This window comes from Columba livia, chromosome Z (genome assembly GCF_036013475.1).
Source record: "Columba livia isolate bColLiv1 breed racing homer chromosome Z, bColLiv1.pat.W.v2, whole genome shotgun sequence".
Classification (NCBI taxonomy): Eukaryota; Metazoa; Chordata; class Aves; order Columbiformes; family Columbidae; genus Columba; species Columba livia.
Window position 1 is genome coordinate 18,637,437 of NC_088642.1, and position 20,180 is coordinate 18,657,616.

The 20,180-nt window shown below is 36.0% G+C and overlaps 1 protein-coding gene across 4 annotated transcripts in view; it reads right to left on the reverse strand.

Annotated features, from left to right (window-relative positions):
• Positions 1-8,215: 8,215 nt before the first annotated feature.
• The window catches only part of NLN (neurolysin), a 41,801-nt gene continuing 29,836 nt past the window's right edge, over positions 8,216-20,180 (reverse strand). For 2 of the 4 annotated variants that reach the window (XM_065047467.1, XM_065047469.1), the window contains exons 8-13: positions 19,104-19,470; positions 17,573-17,774; positions 14,381-14,567; positions 12,937-13,065; positions 12,288-12,424; positions 8,216-8,727 (exon numbers count right to left, since the gene is read on the reverse strand). In XM_065047467.1, the coding sequence (XP_064903539.1) occupies positions 8,593-8,727; positions 12,288-12,424; positions 12,937-13,065; positions 14,381-14,567; positions 17,573-17,774; positions 19,104-19,470 (1,157 nt within the window). In that variant the 3' untranslated portion in view covers positions 8,216-8,592. Of the gene's footprint in view, positions 8,728-11,879; positions 11,997-12,287; positions 12,425-12,936; positions 13,066-14,380; positions 14,568-17,572; positions 17,775-19,103; positions 19,528-20,180 lie in introns of all 4 variants that reach the window. The other 2 variants (XM_065047470.1, XM_065047468.1) reach the window with 2 other exon arrangements.

Sequence of the window (20,180 nt, forward strand, 5' to 3'; positions counted from 1 at the left end):
GGCTGAATGACCACTTAGGAAGACCTCTTCCCTTTTTGTCTTCACAGCAGACAGGTTCCTAGCTTTGGTGAGAACTTAGCACACTGTATAGCAGATGGTACAATAGGAGTGCTAAAAGGGAAACTGTTCGTGATTCAAGCATTTTCCATCAGAACTGAAGCAAACCCAGTGTCATCCCTAGGGAATGAAAGCCCCCACCTTAGACTTAATCCATGATTTTACCAAGTACAATGTCGCCACAAAAATGCAGTTCAGTTCTTGAGAACCATCCTAGACCAGAAGTTCCTCCTTCAGGTTAAGGGGTACTGCTAAATGTCTCCATCAGAGTAAACATGCATACAGAAAAAAACCCAAAGGAAAAAAGATGTTGATTTACCAGTAAATCAGATCTTCAGGTGTGCTTTTTGTCTATGTGCTGACTGCTCAGTCTTTCCCTTGCTCAATTAAGTCCCATTAGAAACGGTGGAGGGGCCTATGGCTGGGCTTACCATGCCCGACAGGAAAGAGAATGAGCATGTCTCTGTAGTTGTAGATAAGGCATAAGCAAACTTGGGCATGAGCACATTTGTCATGTGAATATGTATACAGACAACATATCTACAATACCTTTCGACTTCTGATGATTTTCCTTTCCTGTGGAGAATATGAGCTTATTTGTATAAAAGTAAAATTTCATTCTAAGGGGCAAATGCTATTAACACTATTAAGTTTAATTGCTTTATATTCATTAATGCTTTACAGAGGCGTGATTTAAACTTTGTAATCTCTGTGGGTCTTAATTCCAAATTTTCAATAAGGATAAAATTCTCTTACCTCTTGATGAGACTTGAAATATAAAAATACACTTTAAAAAATTATCAAGGTGACTAAAATGCATTCCCCTTGGTGTATCCTCTCAAACAAAAATGTGTCATATACATGTGCTTTGAAACATTTCTCACTAATATTTTCGGGCAAAACACTTTCATGTTTAGAGCATAGAATCAAATAGTCCTTGTCAAAACCTTTTATTACTGACAAGATTCATATAATTTAATACATTATATGGTTGTATAAATCTGACCAGAATTCTGATCTTTTGCCAAATTTTGGTTGTAACTTTGATCCATGACCAGTTCTTAGCAAATAAGAGTTTAATACAAGAATAAAGACAAATACAAATTGCTCTCCTCTCTGCCAAGTCCTTCTCCCAAGTTTAAAGCATCCATCTCAGCTAATGGGTTGACTAAACTTCTGAAGAAAGCAAAACTTAATGGAGAGGTGAGGAAGAGGGAGGGAGACAGGATAAGTTTTTGGCCTGATGGTGAGTCTAATCAGAAAGTATTAGCTATGCAAAAAGAAGTTATCTGTTAAAACCTAACTGAAATCTGAAAATCCACAGGGGTCAACTTGGTGAAGAAAAAGCAACTAATTTTGGCTAATTAAAAATCCTGTTTGTAACAATAAATTTGTAATACTACTCATTTCTACAGAGAAAAACAGTACCTTCTTCAACCAGAAATCAAAGCATAAGTTTATCCTCTGATATGTGGAAAACATTTGTCTCCTCAGTTTTCTTATAAAAGCTTGTAAATCCCACAATTAAGCAGTTAAATGAAACTATTTCAGGTTAAATGTCATCTTAATTTAAAAGTACTTTCTCCATTTGCTTTTGCTTTCCATTAGTGGTTTAGAAAGCAAGTAGTCCTTGGCACTGAATTACATTGGGTAGTTTTACAACTCTGCCCTGCATAAACATGCAACAAAAATCTGTTAAGATAATGTTTATGAACTATAGAATTTTAAAAGAGAAAAGGTCCATTAAATCAACCTGATTTGTATATAACCAGCCATTCATTTTCTATAAGTTACTCTGAATGAAGTCTGATTTGTTATGTTTGGTGAAAGCATACCTCCTAGAAGAGCTTGATTTGAAGACATTAAGAGGTGACAACTCTACCCATTTTCTGAGTGGTTTGGCTCAATATTTAGTCTCCTTCAGAGTTAAAAATGCTTGTTTTCTCTTTGAAATGATTTGCCTCATGTTCCAACTGATATTCTCCTTCTAAAGAACCTTTAATATGTAATGGCAATGCCTAGAGACTATAATTAAGTCATCACAAAATAATTTTATTCTTGTGCTAAGCTGAAGAGATAAAACTCTTAAAAGCCTTCCCTTAAAAGTTCTCTAGCTCCCAGTTAAGCTCTGTGGCAGCCCTCTTCTGCTCTTTCTCCAGTTTCCATACTGGATCAGGCAGCAGGATGATCGATACAGTATTCTATATCTAGCAGTGGCTAAAAGCAGATGCTTGAAAGAAGTGTGAATAGGGCCACGATATATGCTGTTCTCTTTGACGTTCTTCTGATCTCCACCATCTTGCTCTGCAAGGACTTCCTGAGGATGACAGAGGTTTTATGTATTTAAATACCCTCCATGGGTTTCTTTCAAGAGAACTTGTTGAGTTTCATTTTGAAACCATGTATACCTATCACCTCTACAATATTATTGGCAAGGAGCTCCACAGCTCAACTCTATTCTACATACAGAAGTGTTTGTTTATTTGGAATAACAAGTCCTACTAGGCACAGTTAAAAACCAGGAGGCCAAAACCGCGTGCAGTTACTGTGCCCATTTTACTGCTACAGCATACAGAAATAGCATCGGTAACCTGCTCTTACGTAATATTCTTGCACTCATCCATCATGAGATTGCTTAACCATTTTTGCTGTAGTCTCATAACAACTCAGATTGAAATGAGTACCACAACCAGCCTTTAGGTACTTTCAGAAGTCAGTGTGTTCTGGAATACAACAAACTGTAGTTCTAACCTACATTTTTAGTTACTACAGGCATGTTACATGTTACTTGGACCATGCTATGGAAATGTATAGGCTGAACACCCAAAGCTTTCAAGATAATTCTGTGTGACTGCTTTTTTTGGTCACTTACTTAGAAACTAACACCAGTGATTTTATGTTACTGTCCTCTACTGATCCCTGAAGTACTTAGATCACTGTACCCTGTTCAATAGTAATTATACACCAACAAGTGCTCTCTCAGAACAGTTAGCTGTTCTTAATCCATTTTCCATATTCTCTATTGATACAATATAGTGTTATTTCAAATGAAAATATGCAGCACTAAATCAAATACCCCTTACGTGAATCTCTCTACGGTCACCTTAATCAAACTTGTAATGACCATAGATTATTACATCAGGCTTGTCTGGCAAACTTCTTTTTCATAAAATCACTTGCACTCTATAAATTACACTCATTATTTAATTCTTCTGCAACAGAACCATATGTATTCTTTTCCACCGTTTTGCTGAAGACAGATTTCAAGCTGTGACCAATAGTTACTTATTTGCTCTTTTTGAACACTGGAACTCATTAGCACTATTCTAGTACAATAGCATATGCCTGGTATCCCAAGATTAACAGCACTGGCAAAAAATCCCCAGCCATCAATTCGTGTAGGTTTGTAGAGCACAAGTTATCCAATCCTACTCATGTAAAAAAGTTTATTCTTAGTAGATGTTACTCAATATCCTCCTCACTTAATAATGGACTGGAAAATACCTAATTGTTCTCATATGATATGATTACATCATATTGCTTCTTTCTAAATGCAGAAGAGAAAGAACAATTACACACTGCCTCTTTGTCATTTGCAATATTAGCATTTCCATCTACTAAAGGGTCTGTAACAACACAGGGATTTATTAGTTCTTAGTACATTAAATTATAATTTTTTTTCCTATAATCCTCTCATACTCTGTCTTTTTTTTCTTTGATAGACTTAGTCTTCTTTATCATTTTTAACACTCTACAATTCCTCATTTTATAATCCCCTGCTTCTATTTTGTTTATTTTTAATTGCTGTTTTTACTGGTGAACAGACTGGTTCTTAGAATTATTCTCAAAAATTTTTAAGTTGTGAAATTGTGGGATTTTGGACAATTGAGTTTTAAAGACATATCACTTCTCATTCACAATTTTTCATCCAATAATTTTAATCACAGGTTCTCTTAGCAATGATATCTTTAGCCTTTTTAATCCATCAGGAGTACAATGGCAAGCAAGTATTGGTGGAGTCTTTCTTCTGTTAATCAATACTGAAGAAAATTAGGTCATGGTTATTGGTTTCTAGGCAACCACTAACTTCCAATTCATTTAATTAATTTGTCTTTATCCTAATTAGGTCCAAAATTGATTGTTGTTTGGTACCACGTCTTTTGTATCACCTACACTTTTTACAATGGCTAATGATGATGAGCTCTACAGGATTTCCAGCACACGTCGCACAAACTGAATGTCCCCCATAACATCACACTTTTTCCCTTCCACCATGGGAAACTATTATTTAAAATATATTCATAGAGAAAATAGTGGTGAAACAAAAATTAGTGTCCAGATGTCAGGAAGTAGCACAAGTATCCAAGCAACAAGCTGGTGCATAATCTCATGTTCTTTAGCATGCAGATAAAAAGTTAAAGAAATCTATTCACAGACAAGTATGTCTGGTTTCTAATTCATGAAGCAATGAAAAACATTCAGTAGCCTTTCATAAATCAGTATGCATTAAGCTACTGTCTTTTTCCTGCTATCCGACTCTGACACCCACTCCAACCCTCCTATGACTATTGTCAAAACACCCTTCTCCAACTGCATTCTTCCACCTACTGCTTTCCTTCCTTTTCATTCCACTTGTGCTGCCACATAACGCCCTGATATCTAGTCTCTCTAATGCTTGTCAGTAACCACTCGCTATGCAAGCAGCTTTGTGCTTCTGGAAAATCCCTCCAGGAGTCTCCATTTAACTCAACTACCCCCCCCCGCTACCTCTGAAGATTGTTTAGAAATTGTTTCACTTTTCAGAGGAAGCTGAGATCTTGACCTTGTGATTCACTTCTTGCTGCAGTAATTTTACTTCTCCCATATCAAATGACTGCAGCCATTAGAATTAGCTGCTGGCTGATTATCTGTTAAAGCAGGGTTTAACAAAGTTGTTTGTCAAACAAGGTCAGCAGTTGACTGACCCTGATTACTGACTGAAATGGGGAAGGTTTTTTCCTGTAATGTTTTTATATTTACAATAATAACATATGACTGAGAGCTATTTGTATAGGAAAGCCAACTGTGGCAGTATTAGAAGCTCAAGTCATAGTCAATACTACACCTGTATCTACAAACATAGACTATCTACGTCATAATGCCTGCTTTATTATGTCAGCATAACAACTGATAACCACCACAGATCAGAGAGCAAAGTTTAAACTTTTCTTCAGACTCTTCTCCAGCTTATTCCAAAGTTTAAACTTTTTCTTCTGACTGCTTCTACCATCTAGGTTTGATCAAATGACTTGCAAGCAATCCAACCCATGTGCTTCACTTGTGTCAGAGAACTAACAGCAGGGGCTGCTGACGCCATCATCCAGCCACCTTGTGACCTAGTTGCATGGCCAGCCCATTCTCTCTTTTGCAGTGAATCAGCAGAATAAGAAAGCTATTGTCTGTTATCCACTTCCTGAATGGTTAACACCACTCCCTCCTAAGTCTCCCATTTTACCCTTTCCCTTTCTTTTGAAGCTTTTGTTGTGAAGGCAGCCAAAGTCCACTTTGAATTTCTGACAGAGCAAAAAGATTAATCCTAAATACTAACTTGAAAAGGCAGCTTTTTGTTACAGACTAAGATTGGAAGTTACTTTTTTATTTCTTACAGTGAAAATCTAAAGTTGGATTGGAGTAAACACAGCCTTTCAGTATTGAAATTTAATTCAGTAGAATCATGGGCCTAGCAATTCTAATAAGCTGGGCTTTGCCAGATACCTAACCCTTGGCACATCTGAATGTATGTGATTATTTCTGTGTAGCAAGAAGGCAATTAACTCATGCTTCAAAAGCAGAAGTGTTCCTTGTTTCCTTGGAGAACTTTATGTCATAGCCTTGGAATAGTGTCAGAATAACTTGTTTCCTATATAGGCAAAGTTTAATGCCTATTACAGAGAGCTGCAAAACCAGAAAATATGTCTTTCTTCAGGTTATCTTTTCTGTTCCAAGGTCAGGCTTTTACAATAAGGAATGTGAATGTATGTTTGAATCAGAAAGCTCCATGAAGCCAATATAAAAATTAGCAGACAAGTTTGCCACATTAAGATGTTCCAGAAGCACTTCAGAAAATACCAGCTAGCCTTCTGTGTTACATGCAGTTTTACCCATAAGATGATCTGCCTTAATTATTGCCTTATGTAGACTGACAGAACCAGCTTCTCCAAAAACAAATTTGAAAAATTCCTTTTCTTTGGGACAGATATAGAACGTAACACTTTAATTTGCAGTCACAGTGTGGTTTAGGTTTTTCTCCCACCTACATGCACTGATATCCACCCAATGCTAACAACACTGTACAATCATGTATGTGTTTTCACATACAAAATAGGAAAAGATATGTCAGTGAAATTATCATTATTACCATCAGCATTGTTCTAAACCTAACTTTTAAATCATCACATAACTTTTTATCATCACATATTTCTGTTTAGAATTACTACATTTGCAATTAGCCACTTTGATCTGAGACTGCTGTTTTATGCAGAGAAAGGTCTCCCTCATGTGGAATTATGCCTACCAGCTGTAAAATAAAAACTGCATTTTACTTCTTAAACAAGATTCCAAAACTTAGATTTGCAGATTTGTTTTTGGAAAGTATCCCTTAGTATATTTTTTAGTTCATCAGAGCTATCACTACAGAGTGAAAGGAAAAAACCTAAGCAAAATTCACAGGTTTTAGGATAATTTTGCATCCGCCAGTTTCCTCAGCTTTCCTTTATAGCTGTTCTCAATACTGTTAAAGATGTTTCAATTTATGTGATTTTCATGTATTACATTTTCATGACCCAGCAGAACTGGGGTCTAAAACTATAACTGCCTATGAGAGTCAGAACTGACTTAATTATGTGCTCTGGTAAGACTACATAGTTAATAAGTTTTGGCTACAAACATATTAATGTTTCCTCACATCTATAACTAGTATGGTGCAAAAATAAGTCTTGCCAAATTTTCCATTTCAAAACCCAATTAAGCTCCTCCCCTTTTCCCACTTCCCCACTTTAAATGCTTTGAAATAAAAAGACACAGAAATAAAGTTTCAGCTCAACATTCACAACTGAGGGTTTTTTCTCCCTGAAACATATAGATTTGACCCAATGCTTTCAGTTTTGTTTTGCTAGAAAAAGAGGAAGTCATTAGAGTTGACCAAGCACATTTTCTCACTTTGTGGTTGAACAAAAAAAAATATCAACGATGTTTACAGCTATGGTTCAAATGTCTAAAATATATTAGCTAATAACCAAAATTAATGTTTGTTTATATACATGTTTTACTACTGAAACGAAAGTAAGGTATGATACCTAGAGACAAGAAAAGTGCACTTGGATTAGCAGTTCTATTTGGGTGGTGGAGAGTTGGCTTGTAAAACATGTTTTTCCTGACCTTGAGGACAAACTGCAAAATAATTCCTCCATCACTTTCACACTCCCAAGGCTGAATTCATTAAATCTATGCAGCTTTTTTTTGTAGCACCTGTGCATGCCACACCAGAAAGGAATATGAAAAATCTCGGATTGACTTTCACCATTCCGACTGGTGACATCTTCTTCCCTTCCTTCCTTCCTTATGTGTATCTGGAGACATTCAAAACCCGCCTGGACGTGTTCCTGTGCGACCTCACCTAGGCGTTCCTGCTCCAGCAGGGGGATTGGACTAGATGATCTTTTGAGGTCCCTTCCAATCCCAAACATACTGTGATACTGTGAAAATACTGCACAAACCACTGAACCCATTATAGATGTTTAAGTATAACTTTTCAGTGCTGGTGTGTTGATCTAATTTGGAAAACAAAGACCTGATTTGTGATCATCAACAAAAAAGCAAAAGTGATGGAAGGACTGCCAAAGTCATGGATTTTGGCTGTTTTTCCTCAATGAAGGAACAAAAATGGTTGCTCGAATTGTAGGGTTTTTTTCTTTTTAGTTATACTATATAAGTTTAGAAATGATACAAGAATTTAACATGCATAAAAATGAAGCCTAAAAGTATCACAATATGTTTGGAGCAGGTTCTCAGTCTTGAAATTTGTCAAGAAGCTAGACAACTCAAACCATGATGAAATCAAACACACTTCCTCTCCATCAAAGACATTTGTGAGCCATTAATACAACAGAAGAATATGGAATAAGAATGAATGTTTCTTTTATTGCTGTAGTGTCCTTTTATCCCCTTCCAGATTTTAAATTAATTCACAAGACATAGTTCAAGTGCATCTATTAAAAGAGAAACATGGCATCAAGTCCCCATACTGGTTAGTATTATTTCATAACAATTCAAAAAACGCACAATCCAAATCCCTCAGCTTTTGCACATTTCACACTTCTTTCCCTGCTGTGTTGAATTTTGTGGTTCTATGCAACTTCAAGAGTTATTTTTATTTATGCAAGTAAAAAAAAAAAAATCATCAAAAAGTGACCCAATTTCCCTTGAGTACACAGTTAAAATGTTAAATACACTGACATTTCCAGCTCATTCATACGCCATTACAAAGGAACCATAATTTTACTGAACACACAATCCTTTACTCAATAGGAAAGCTCTCTGGCTCGGTTTACGATCCAAGAAATTTTGTAGCATATCCATCCCATCCAAAGATCCTCCAGGTTTCAAAATTAGATTTCTGTATTTCATCCCAGCCTGACAAAAGGTGAAACAGAACATTAGTATTTCTTATCTTGTGAACTGACTCTTTTCTGTATTTGTTGCATACTTAAAAATCTGCATGATTAAACACCTTCCCTACTTCCAGATTTTCTTAATACCAAATCAGGATATACCACAACTATAATTTAGGTCTGCTGGAAGAACTCAAGAGAGCATAAGTTTAACCTATTCTTGAAAAAATCCTTTTTCTACACTGTTTTGGAAGTTACAATAATGATTTCTCTGGAAAACACTCTATAAAGTATAACATACACAGAACCTCCACATAGTCTTCAGTGATTGTCCCTGTGAATGACTGGTAGGAAAAGGGAATTTAATATCCATCCTCTCTCAACTCATGATTTCTGTTTGGAGAACAGAGGTGATAGTTCAGAGAGAGATAGGTATAGCATTGAGGAATGACACGGCAAATACACACATATTATATGCTCAATAGTATATATATTATATACAAACAGATCTAACTCCCATAATAAAGTATCTTGGAGTAACAGAGACTTAACTCAGGTTTTATTTTCAGGAAGAAACATGTATTCCTTTAAAAAAGAATGAAGCTAGCTTCTGAGACAACAGTAGGTAATGAAGAGTTTCTTAACAGGAGGTCATATTTTAAAAAAATGTATCTGGAGAATTTTGTCTTCTGAGAGATGACTTTCAATGACAAAATATTGTTTTGCATGCAGATGTCCCAGATGCTTTTGATATTGAAGAAAACAATGGTCTTCCTTTTAGTCACTGTATATACACAGATAACACTTCCCCCACATGTAAAAGCTATGAGATTACAGGACTACACCACTTCCTGATAGCTGTACTCCAAAATCAAGCATAAGTCCTTTAATAACTGAGGGACCTTGATGACTTAATTGTGTTACCAATGACATTGTCTGAATTAGCAGCTGGGAAAAACTAAAATGCAAAAATAAAAAAAAAAAATCACTGAAGCATTGCTTATACTTCACTATTTGTGTCAGTTTCCCAAATATTGGCAGCAAATTAAGATACTGTTCCTTGCAGTTTAGAAGCATATTCTGAGGAGACTTGACTCTTGGCTGTTGTCTCTCCACAGCCAGCACATGGTTCAGTTCAAGGGAGAACAGGGGTTATCTCAGATAATGTGCAAGAATTGAGGAGTGTGACAACCAATGAAGTTAGAGTTGTGTGTTTGATAAAGACTTTATAAATATAGTCTCTGAAACTGGTTTCTATAACTGTTGCTCAAAACAGGAAGAAGGGTTTTATTGTAACAGGAAGAGGTAAGCCAAATTTCTAAATGCCCTAGTCATAATACCATAACCATTTTCCTCTCCTGCTGTTTTGAAGACTAGTCTAAAGCTACATATAACAAAGTACGAGTAACTACAAAAATCATACTGGTATCCAGTATTTGTTTATAAAAAGATTGTTTGTCCCATCTTGTGGAACTCTATTACATTTACACAAAATGCAAATAAGGAAAAATGAGTTGGAGGAGAACCAATTTGAGACAATAGCATTGCTCTGAAGAGGGAGGGAAAATCTCCACGGGGTTACCCCTAAAGTTACATCAGCATTCAAGCGAAGTGTGCACACACACACATATGCTAGAAAGTGAGTGATATACACACACAAAATTAATAATTTTTCTTTCTTACTTCTTAGCCTGGATAGCAGTCTTCACATTCAAAGAGGCACTAATTGCCTTTTAGCTACACTATAGCAAACATTCATTCCTAGCATAATTTAATTATTCTCAGCACATCCCCTACACAGACAAAGAAAACAAAAATCACCACCCAAAAATCAGAATAAAAGGCACTTTCATCCCTCAGGAGAAACACTGGTCACAGAGCCATTCTGTCAAACTATAGGTTAGGGTTTTGACTATATGATCACTCAGAAAAGAGTTTTAAGAGTAGGGAGTAAAGCTAACAGAAAAAAGGTCTGTGAAGACACTGAAGGGGTGTGTGCATGTCAGAACAATGAACTGACACAAAGTCCCACACATCTGGCACCAGCACCCTTATCCACCTCTCCCAGCTGCAAACAGTTAAAAAAATCCAGCAAGTCTGACCCCTCCTCAAATGCCATTTTTTGACATCCATATGAACAACATTTTATCAAAAAGTTATGTTATTCTCTCATTTAAATTGGCATTTCTTCTGCTCTTATTTATGAGTGAATATAAAGTTGGTGAAGGGTTTGGGGAGGAAGCCATATGAAGAGCAGCTAAAGTCACTGGGTTTGTTCAGCCTGGAGAGGCAGAGACTGAGAGGAGATCTCATGGTGGCTACAGCTTCCTCACAAGGGGAGGAAGGAGGGGCAGGCACTGAGCTCTTCTCTCTGTTGACCAATGACAGAACCCGAGGGAATGGCAGGAAGATGTGCCAGGGGAGGTTTAGGTTGGACATTAGGAAAAAGTTCTTCGCCCAGAGGGAGCTGGAGCACTGGAACAGGCTTCCCAGGGAGGTGTCACAGCTCCAAGCCTGACAGTGTTCAAGAAGAGACTGGACAACACCCTCAGACACATGGTGTGAACTGTGGGGTTGTCATATGCAGAAACAGGAGTTGGGCTTGATGATCTTTGTGGATCCCTTCCAACTCAGGACATTCTGTGATTCTATGACAACATTCTCATTACCTGTCATGAATCCCTAGCATTTCAAGATCAGTCTTGACCTCCAAACCTTTCGTCATCTCTTCTCTGAAACTATTCAGTTTGCTGTTTTTCTACATAAAACCCCTTTTGGGTTCTACTGGCCTTACTACTGCCCCAGTGTTCTAGCCCCTACCCTGTCTCCTCTTTGGATTCCTCTCAGTGCTGGCTGCTGAATGCAGAAGACAGACAAGAGGATCAGGAAAAATGAAAGGTCTTTTCCATGACAGAAATGCACCATCTCAACTCAAAACCCTAATACTATAATATCTGAAAAATAAAAAAGGCAAGACTACTAACCACATTGTTAACTACCTTTTCTTTCTGCTGAGACAGAAGAGGATGGAGAATTACACAAGGAAAAAAAAAAGTTCAATAAATCTAGAACATGTCAATGACTTGAATTTCAAAACCAAAGAGGAAAAAAAAATACTAATTATACTGTGTTGTGAAAGGTCAAAATAGATTCCGTTTTCTAAATAATACCTACATAAAAGTACCATACACTTGAGGTACTATTAATGGAAATAGAGCACCATTACGATACAGCTTTCACAGCAGCAGAATATGCATCTGCTCTTGCAATGGAGGAATATGTTTTTTCAGTCTAAAATTAAAGATAAAGGCATTAATCAATTTGATAGAATGTCTTAAAAGTGTCATAACATAATATTAAGTATATGACTATGTGAGAATTGTATTAAAATCCAAACACTCTCAAAAATTTTAATATTATTTTCCAAAGTAATTATGTTATTTACACACCCTTTTTTATTATTACTTGACAGGTGCAGAAGAAGTAATTGAGATATTGCACCTATGGATTATAATTGTAATAAATGTGGTTTCACAGACAAAGTACAACAAGAGTCTTTAGTGAAAAGTATTCATCACCTACCTTTGGATTCAATATTCCTTCTTGCTTAAAGCAGCTATAAAATATGTCCATAGAAAACACTTCACTCCACAGGTACCCATAGTATTGACCATCATATCCACCTGCCAGATGTCCAAAAGTAGCTGGCATGTTTGTTCCTTGAAAAGTAAATTATCATTAATTTACTTAGATCAAACACAGTTATTTATTTGATGTATACAGTACTTCAGCTTTAAGAATAAATAAGGAATTTGTATAAATGACTTCTAAACTGTTAGAAGACATTTCTAACATAAAGGGTCTGAGTATACCTCTAAAAGAATTCGCCATACTCAGCTGATCAAAAAGGAAACTCAGTTTCCCATTTTAGGCTAGTTGCATGTCCAATACAGATGTGATAGAACATCTAAAGTGGTATTCAAATCATTTCACTCTAAAATATAACCTGAAAAAGGTTAAGTTTTATATTTACCTTCATCTTTCTTCAGAAGAGATCATTAAAATCTCCTCAACTTTCAAAGCAATTATTTCAGCTTCATAAAGCAGATTATTTTATAAACACCAACTAAGGTTTTGTTTTGTTTTGTTTTTTACGCCAAGCATTGGGAAAGAAAGGCATGATTAATCAAAGCTTTTGGACATGTTATATAAAAGCTTCATACTGACATACCTGGGGTGGCATGAATTCCTAGAATCTCCATACAGCATTTGGCATATTCATCTGCTGGGTCAACAGATGGTTTTGTATGCAGTGCCTGGTCAACTTTGCTCAAAACAATCTGGCGGAGTGTTAAAAGGCCTATTTGGGTAAGAATATTTAATTAACTATCATCAAAGCAGTTGGAGTTTCTTTAGCACCTTTCATTTAAAGATCTCAACATGCATCCTAAATTATTAGAATTTTAACTATGGAAAACACTTGGAGTTATGTAATTTCCATCAAACTGCTTCAATTATGAGAAGCTGAGAGGCATATATTTAATAAAGGAATTGTCATTATAAGTTCCATCTTTCAAATGGAATTTTCCTCACAGAACAAAACCAAAACAAAGCAGATATTTTAAAAGCAAATTTCAGTATTTAAAATTAAAATTTCAGCTGTCTTCACTTCCAGTATATAACTTCATTCAGGGCTCGCATAGATAACAGTAAGTATATCTACCCTGTGACAATTCAAGGAACAGCAAAGACTGGTGCTGCAGCTGTGTAGGCTTTTTTGAAGAAGCTACAAGATATGAACCTTCACTCATTCGGAATGCTTATGTAGCTATGATGTCTGTACAAGCCAGAAGGACAGGAACTTCTGGTTCAGGATAGGGAAGCAGTATGAAATAAACAGCACTGGCTTAATGACAAATTGTACCATAAATGGGTAAGACAGTGGGCAGTGGGGTGAGAGTGACAGAATAACAATGAGATGACAAAACATGAGATTACAGTCTCGGTTTGGAGATCATAACGTGGAACAAGACATGGAAGGAGAAGAGAACTGGGACCTCAGTTTGGAAGGGCAGCATATTTGCTGGGAAGGCAGAGAACATGGACTTAAGCTTCTGGATTAAGAAGCTAAGAGGTGGTTTGAACAATGCAGGACTACAACATTTCTGTCTGGGATATGTTATGTATGTTCAGTAAATTTGCAATCAACTTTCATGTCTGTCAAGTGTCATATGCAAATCAAATGTAGATGATACATGTAGAAAAACTGATACTGTGTTCATGCACAGTGCCTGAGCTAGCAGAAAAGAAACAAATAAAAACAAACAAAACCCACCACCACCAAAACAACCCACGTCAGAAAACCCAGGACCTTCCCCTCCACACCTACTTTTAAGTGAGCAAATTTGGTAGGTAAAAAAGTCACATGGAGAGGAATGCAAAGGTATTTTAGTCCTGTGGGCAGCCTGGAAAATCAGAGCTGCTATTGTTCAATCTGTCATCATAGCCCTTACTTATGGTGGTACTCATGCAAATAAACCCAGAAAGACAGTGATAAGTGTACACACAGAAGAAAAGTAATGGGCTTGTTATATTTGTCTTTAATTTTTCCCACCAAGGTTTTTTTTAATTTTATTTTTATACACATAGTGGGTGGAGAGACGGGGGAGAGATACCTGTATTAGCCAGTCTAGAGGCAGCAAGTTTCTCAAGGAGAGTGTCTGCAACATGGCTCTCATCTTTATAATGTCTTGACATTTGCTGTAGTGGTTCTTTTTCCCACACCCAGTTCTCAAACATTTGTGAAGGTACCTCTACAAAGTCTGTTTCCACATTAGTTCCACTAAACCTAGCAAAATCAGTCTAAAAGGAAAAGCCATTGTATTAAATGAAAATAGAAGCCAGGATTTCTAGCAGAATATAAACTTTCAGATGCCAAAATTTCAGTATTACTCACAGCAAAAGTAATAAACTGAACAGGTCAATAATAATAATTTTAAAGAAAGAAGAACAAAAATTCAAATGTTAGACTACTATCAAGCAATGAAATAGATTACATCGGGGTTATTTACTGCATCCTCTACTGGTATGAAACAGTAATTTGGTTTTCTTAATATTACTGATTTTTACCTTTCAGGTTAACACAGCAATATGAATGTTTCTGTGCTGTCTTATGGCAATCATATAATTTGTAAATTGTTATAGAATTTTGTTATATTACCCCAAAGTAAAATAATAAACTCCAATTACACACTTACAAAATGGTTGTATTACAGTCTACTGCACTGATTCAAAGATTTTACTTCACCAACTTATCCTATTAAGCTTTGTGTTAACTGTCTTCATTCATAAGGCATATGGTTAACATATAGCACAATTTTTGAGCCATTAATACATGACCTGAAATAAATTAATCCTAGCAACTTTATCTGTGAAAAGTCTCCAAGTCTGACACTCAGTCACTGAGAAAGTAATGTTCTTTTTGAAAGCCAAGCACATCAGAACTTCTTATTTTTTATTTTAGTGTTGTCAATCACTAAATGTTTAAAAAGCCCCCTTCATATACTAATTTTGAAGAAAATTTTGTGCAGTTAAAGATCTTCATTAAAATATACTCCAAACCTAAATATATCTAGAAAGAAACAGTCACTTTAGAAAGACAGTTGTTCAAATGACAATAGAAATTACTTGGTCTCACAGCACCCTTGTCTTGTAATAAGCCTACCTCCTCTTGCCAACCCAATTTTATTGTTCTTCCCTTCTCAGCAACATTATAATGAAACATTTCAAGTACTAAAAGAAAGACAGAATTCTCAATTACCCAAATTCCCTCTCTAACAGCTCTAAATATCCTCAGGTTCCATTACCCATCAGGGAATAAATGTCCACCAAAGGACTGGGTTTTGAACTTACTTTCTTGCAGGGTTATAAAAAAACCTCATATATAATGTAGGACATATATTGAACTGACAGCTATGTCACATGCATCTATCTTTCTCTCATGTCTTCAGAAGAACAGCAGAAAAAGGAGAAAACATTTGCCTTCATTTCCACTTGTGGGCTACTCAGATCCATAGTTCTAACAGGCTAGCACTTCTTACTGTACATATTGAATAGCAGCTACGAATAAGAGCTAGGAAGTATCAGCTGGAAAGAAATGGTGATAGAAGTGGCTGGAGTAAAAGGCAAGAGAAACGCAAGAGCTGGCCTCCAGATATCCTCCTTTGCCCATACACAACCGCATCACACTAACAAAAAATATTAGGACATTTAGTTCAGGTACTTGAATAGCTTTCCTTCCCTAACACCATCAACAGATCCCCTCTCTGCCCTGATATCTCACTTTCCAGTGGATCCCCTGTACATTACAAGGAGGATGAATCTCCAAAAGCTGACCTTTACCAGCAGCTCACAGATTCCCACCCAGTCTGATCCCTGCACACCCTTTAAGTGTCAAGTTTTAACACGTTTAAACAAATCGTCATACAAAACAAGATAGTGCTTTGCACACAGAAATCCCAGAGGACAGGATGTTTTTATGAAGGAGTAGCACATTATTTGCAGGTGTGCAAATAACAATTTACATAAAACACAGCAGCAGTAAGCATGGTAGCTATGCATGCAGAAACCACCTAAGCAGTGGAAGAGACAGCTGGAAAGCAGGCATCGCTGACCTGTGTGCAATTCCACAGCAAGTGAAATACATAAGCAATGGAACTGTTGGCTTGGGCTGCCCAGAATGGGCTGTGCAACACCCAGCCACATTCTCATTGGTTATCAAAATGTTGTGGTCAATTTTGTACTAATGCTGAATGTGTATAATTTATAAACTATCTTCTAGGTAGTTTAAAAGAAAGCACAGATTTTATTTCTCCATTTCTGAGCTCAGAAACACCCAACTTAGGATGAAAATGATCAAACAATTATTTTATTTCTATCTGCAACATAACACAAAAATATCTAAACTAGTCTAGCTACTTGTTACGATGTTTGCTTGGATGTAACTTGTTTAATTCTGGATTTAATCTATGGATTTCTATGACTTTGTTTCTTTATTCTCCAGTTATAGTCTCTAGGAACAAGGTCAAGAAGTAAAATCCAATGTGTGTCATATTTCTCTGATTCTATTATTTGGTATTTGTTTAAAAAGATTAAAGCAGTACTACATAAAGTCTGGATTTGTAGATAATTATGCAAAGTTTTTGGTGCATGAATACTGAAACGTGTCTTTCTGAAATACAAAATTTTCATTAGGCCAATAATAAATTTATCAGCTGGCAGAATCAACTTTACATGTATGTAAAAATGATAACAGCAATTTTATAATTTTATTGAGACCCTGATGCAAAATCTGCAGAATACCTTCAGTTCTTTCTGGTCACTATGAGAATGCCAGCTTTCAGACAGGAGAGCAGAAAACACAATAGCTCAGGGAAGACCAGTTTTATGCTTTTTATGTCAAGTGTGACAGCTCTCAAGAGTACTAAATAACTTATTTTTGCTTCTAATATATAGCACGCTACTACAAGTAACAAAAAGCCTCTGACAGCTGTAACAGAAGCCACCACTGAGCATCGTCTTCACCTTACACATGGATTTATTCACAGTTCACAGGTACTTGCATGGTGCAAATGCAAAAGTATATGTTCCTATCAAAATGTTTTCATAAGAAGATGTATTCATTGCTATAGTTTCAAATAAAAATTAAAACCAATACAAAAAAAAAGCCAACCTGCCACTTTGAAAAATAACTAAAAAACTGTATATGTGGTTTACTAAAATTAGAAACCACCAAAACAGTCTTATACCTTGCTTTGAGACAGTGAAGAAAGAGATAAATCTTACACTGGAATTGAAACATCACTAACCTGTGCACATATCTGATGCATTACATGACCAAATTCATGGAAGTAAGTCTTTACTTCATCATGTCGCAGCAATGAAGGGTGATCTGATGCTGGTTTTGTGAAGTTGGTTACCAGAGCAGCTACAGACATCATTCTGCTGCCATCAGATAGAAGACAGCCAGGCTGGAGACCAAAGCACGCTGCATGCCCATACTTTCCTTCTCTGTATGATAAAATATATCAAAAAGTATCTTCAAACCACAAGCTTGCTCACCAGAATGGTGAAGCCTATTCAAGAACAGGGACAATCAGTCAGTATATTTTTAAAGCTCTACACAAAGAAATTACATCTTTTCGTGACTTCTAAGACTCACTAAGTTCATGATCCTGTTAAGAGCACAAGGGAAACAAAACCAGTACTTACATCAGTAAGATTCACAGCAGCATTTACAAGAATTTGATTTTACTCAAATATTGAAAGTATATATACTCTAGATTTCAATTCCATTTTAAATTGCTACTGTAACAGGAAGGACTATGTTCTGTCTTCTGAAGCAGTAATTTTTTCTTTAATTACAGGAGACAAATGAATGCAGTTTACTCCATATCTTGTGTAATCCAAAAGTTTAAAGAAAAATTATTTCAAAACTTTTGCTCTAAACCTGAGTAGTTAACTGGGTAGTTAAATCAGCAGTCTTATAAACAGATGGCTTCAGCAATTCACATGATATGCAGAAAGTGGGGAGAAGATAAACAGGTGATGGAGATAATGTGCCTATCTTAAAAAGAACAATTTATGTACTATTGTATTGATTAACCTGATTTTCTCAACCAGAGAAATCTTAAATGAATTCATATTTTAAAAGGGTATCAGCCGATTTATAAATTACTAAAGAATAATTTAAAAAAAAAAGGTGAGAAACAGTCAAAAAGAACTAGCTAAGAATAAATCCTGTAAAATCAGTCAGTTCTCCTAATCTCTGACAGAACACAGGTGATGCTGTAATCAGCTACAAAGAGAGCTGGAGAGCTACAGAGATCAACCTAGAAGTACATTTCAAGGTCCCGATCTTTTTGATATTTTCTTTAATAGCCTGGACAGAGTACAAAATACACACAGAAAGTGTAAAGAGGAACTGGGAGAAACTAGGATCACTTTGCAAAATGGAATATAATTGATCTGAACAGACGGGAGCAACAGATCAACGTAAATGAAAAGTAAAAGACAGTATTACAGTTAGGGAGGAGAAAAGTTCATAGAGGCAAAAAATTATTGACAACTGACTAGACAGCAATGCTACAGAAAATGAATGAAGTGGTAATGTTTCACAAACCAAATAAAAGCAAGAAACATGGTAGTACTGGAAAAAAAAAAAAAAAAAAAAAGGTGTAAAAAACCTGAAAATAGTTCAGAGGACAATTTAATGAACACAGTAATAGCCTTGTCAGTGGGATAAATATTTACTTCCAAATGCATTTAATTTCAATCACATCAGCAACCCACTAAGATCAATTCAACTTTAAACAGATAAGTAAACACTGTCATAATTACCTGGGGTAAAGGTCCAAATAGAATTGCCCTAACATCTCTCCTGTTGAATTATCCTTTACTGTATAAAGAGTAACGCTGTCATGCCAAACATGAGCACTTTCTACTTGCTCAAATACAAGTCCCAGTAGTTTCTGGTAAATATTCAGTAAGCCTTCTGTAACAGCCTCAATTGGGAAGTATTCCTTCAGCTTTTCTTGATCTATGGAGTACTTCAGCTCTTCTGTCTTGTTCATATAATAATGAAGATCCCATGCATTGATTCTTCCATCATAATCAAAGTTTCTTTCTTTACACTCCTTTTTCTTCAAATCCAGAATAAATTCCCTTTCTTCTTCAACCAATGGTTTTAGCTTCTTACTCAAATCATCTGAAACAAAGATTGCCTTGGATTCAACTTCTGTGTTCCTCACTATAATGTGTATTCCTACAAAATACATTCATAACTTTAAGCACATGGCCCAAGAGTGGATGCTTGAGTTTTCCATTTGTTGACTAACAGCAAGCAAACGGTCTACTTTCTTGTATTAATTGAGTTTTAATTGAAGGCATGCTAAAAGTAATACAGGAGTCCATATACATCCAACAGTACTTGTGAATGGCTTTGTTAAATTTAGTCTTCTTCTAAGAGATTAGAAATGGAAAGTAACACTGCACAATTTTGCTAGAAGACTTTGATTTTACCTCATGTAATCTCATTTCTCTTGATGCATTCCTGCAGAAACAGCTGAAAACTAGAACTACTGTTAGTTACTGAAAGCGCAATACAAAACTCAGACATTACTTTTTCTTCCACGACTTTTCAAAACAGACTATGACCTACTTCTAGCTGAAGTCCTATAAAAGAACAAGAGACTAAGGAGTCCTTGCCTATACGATGTCTAGCTTCCTGACTACCAAAGCCACTGGATATTAATCTCCATGATCCCAATATTTCCAATATAGCTCTCCTTGGACAAAAAAGGGTCATAGCACTATGAATCTAATATATTGAATATAAAATACTTAAGCTTACTGACACTTCCATGAAGTACATATGGTGCTTACTCTCCTGTATTTCTAGACTACTGGACACTATTT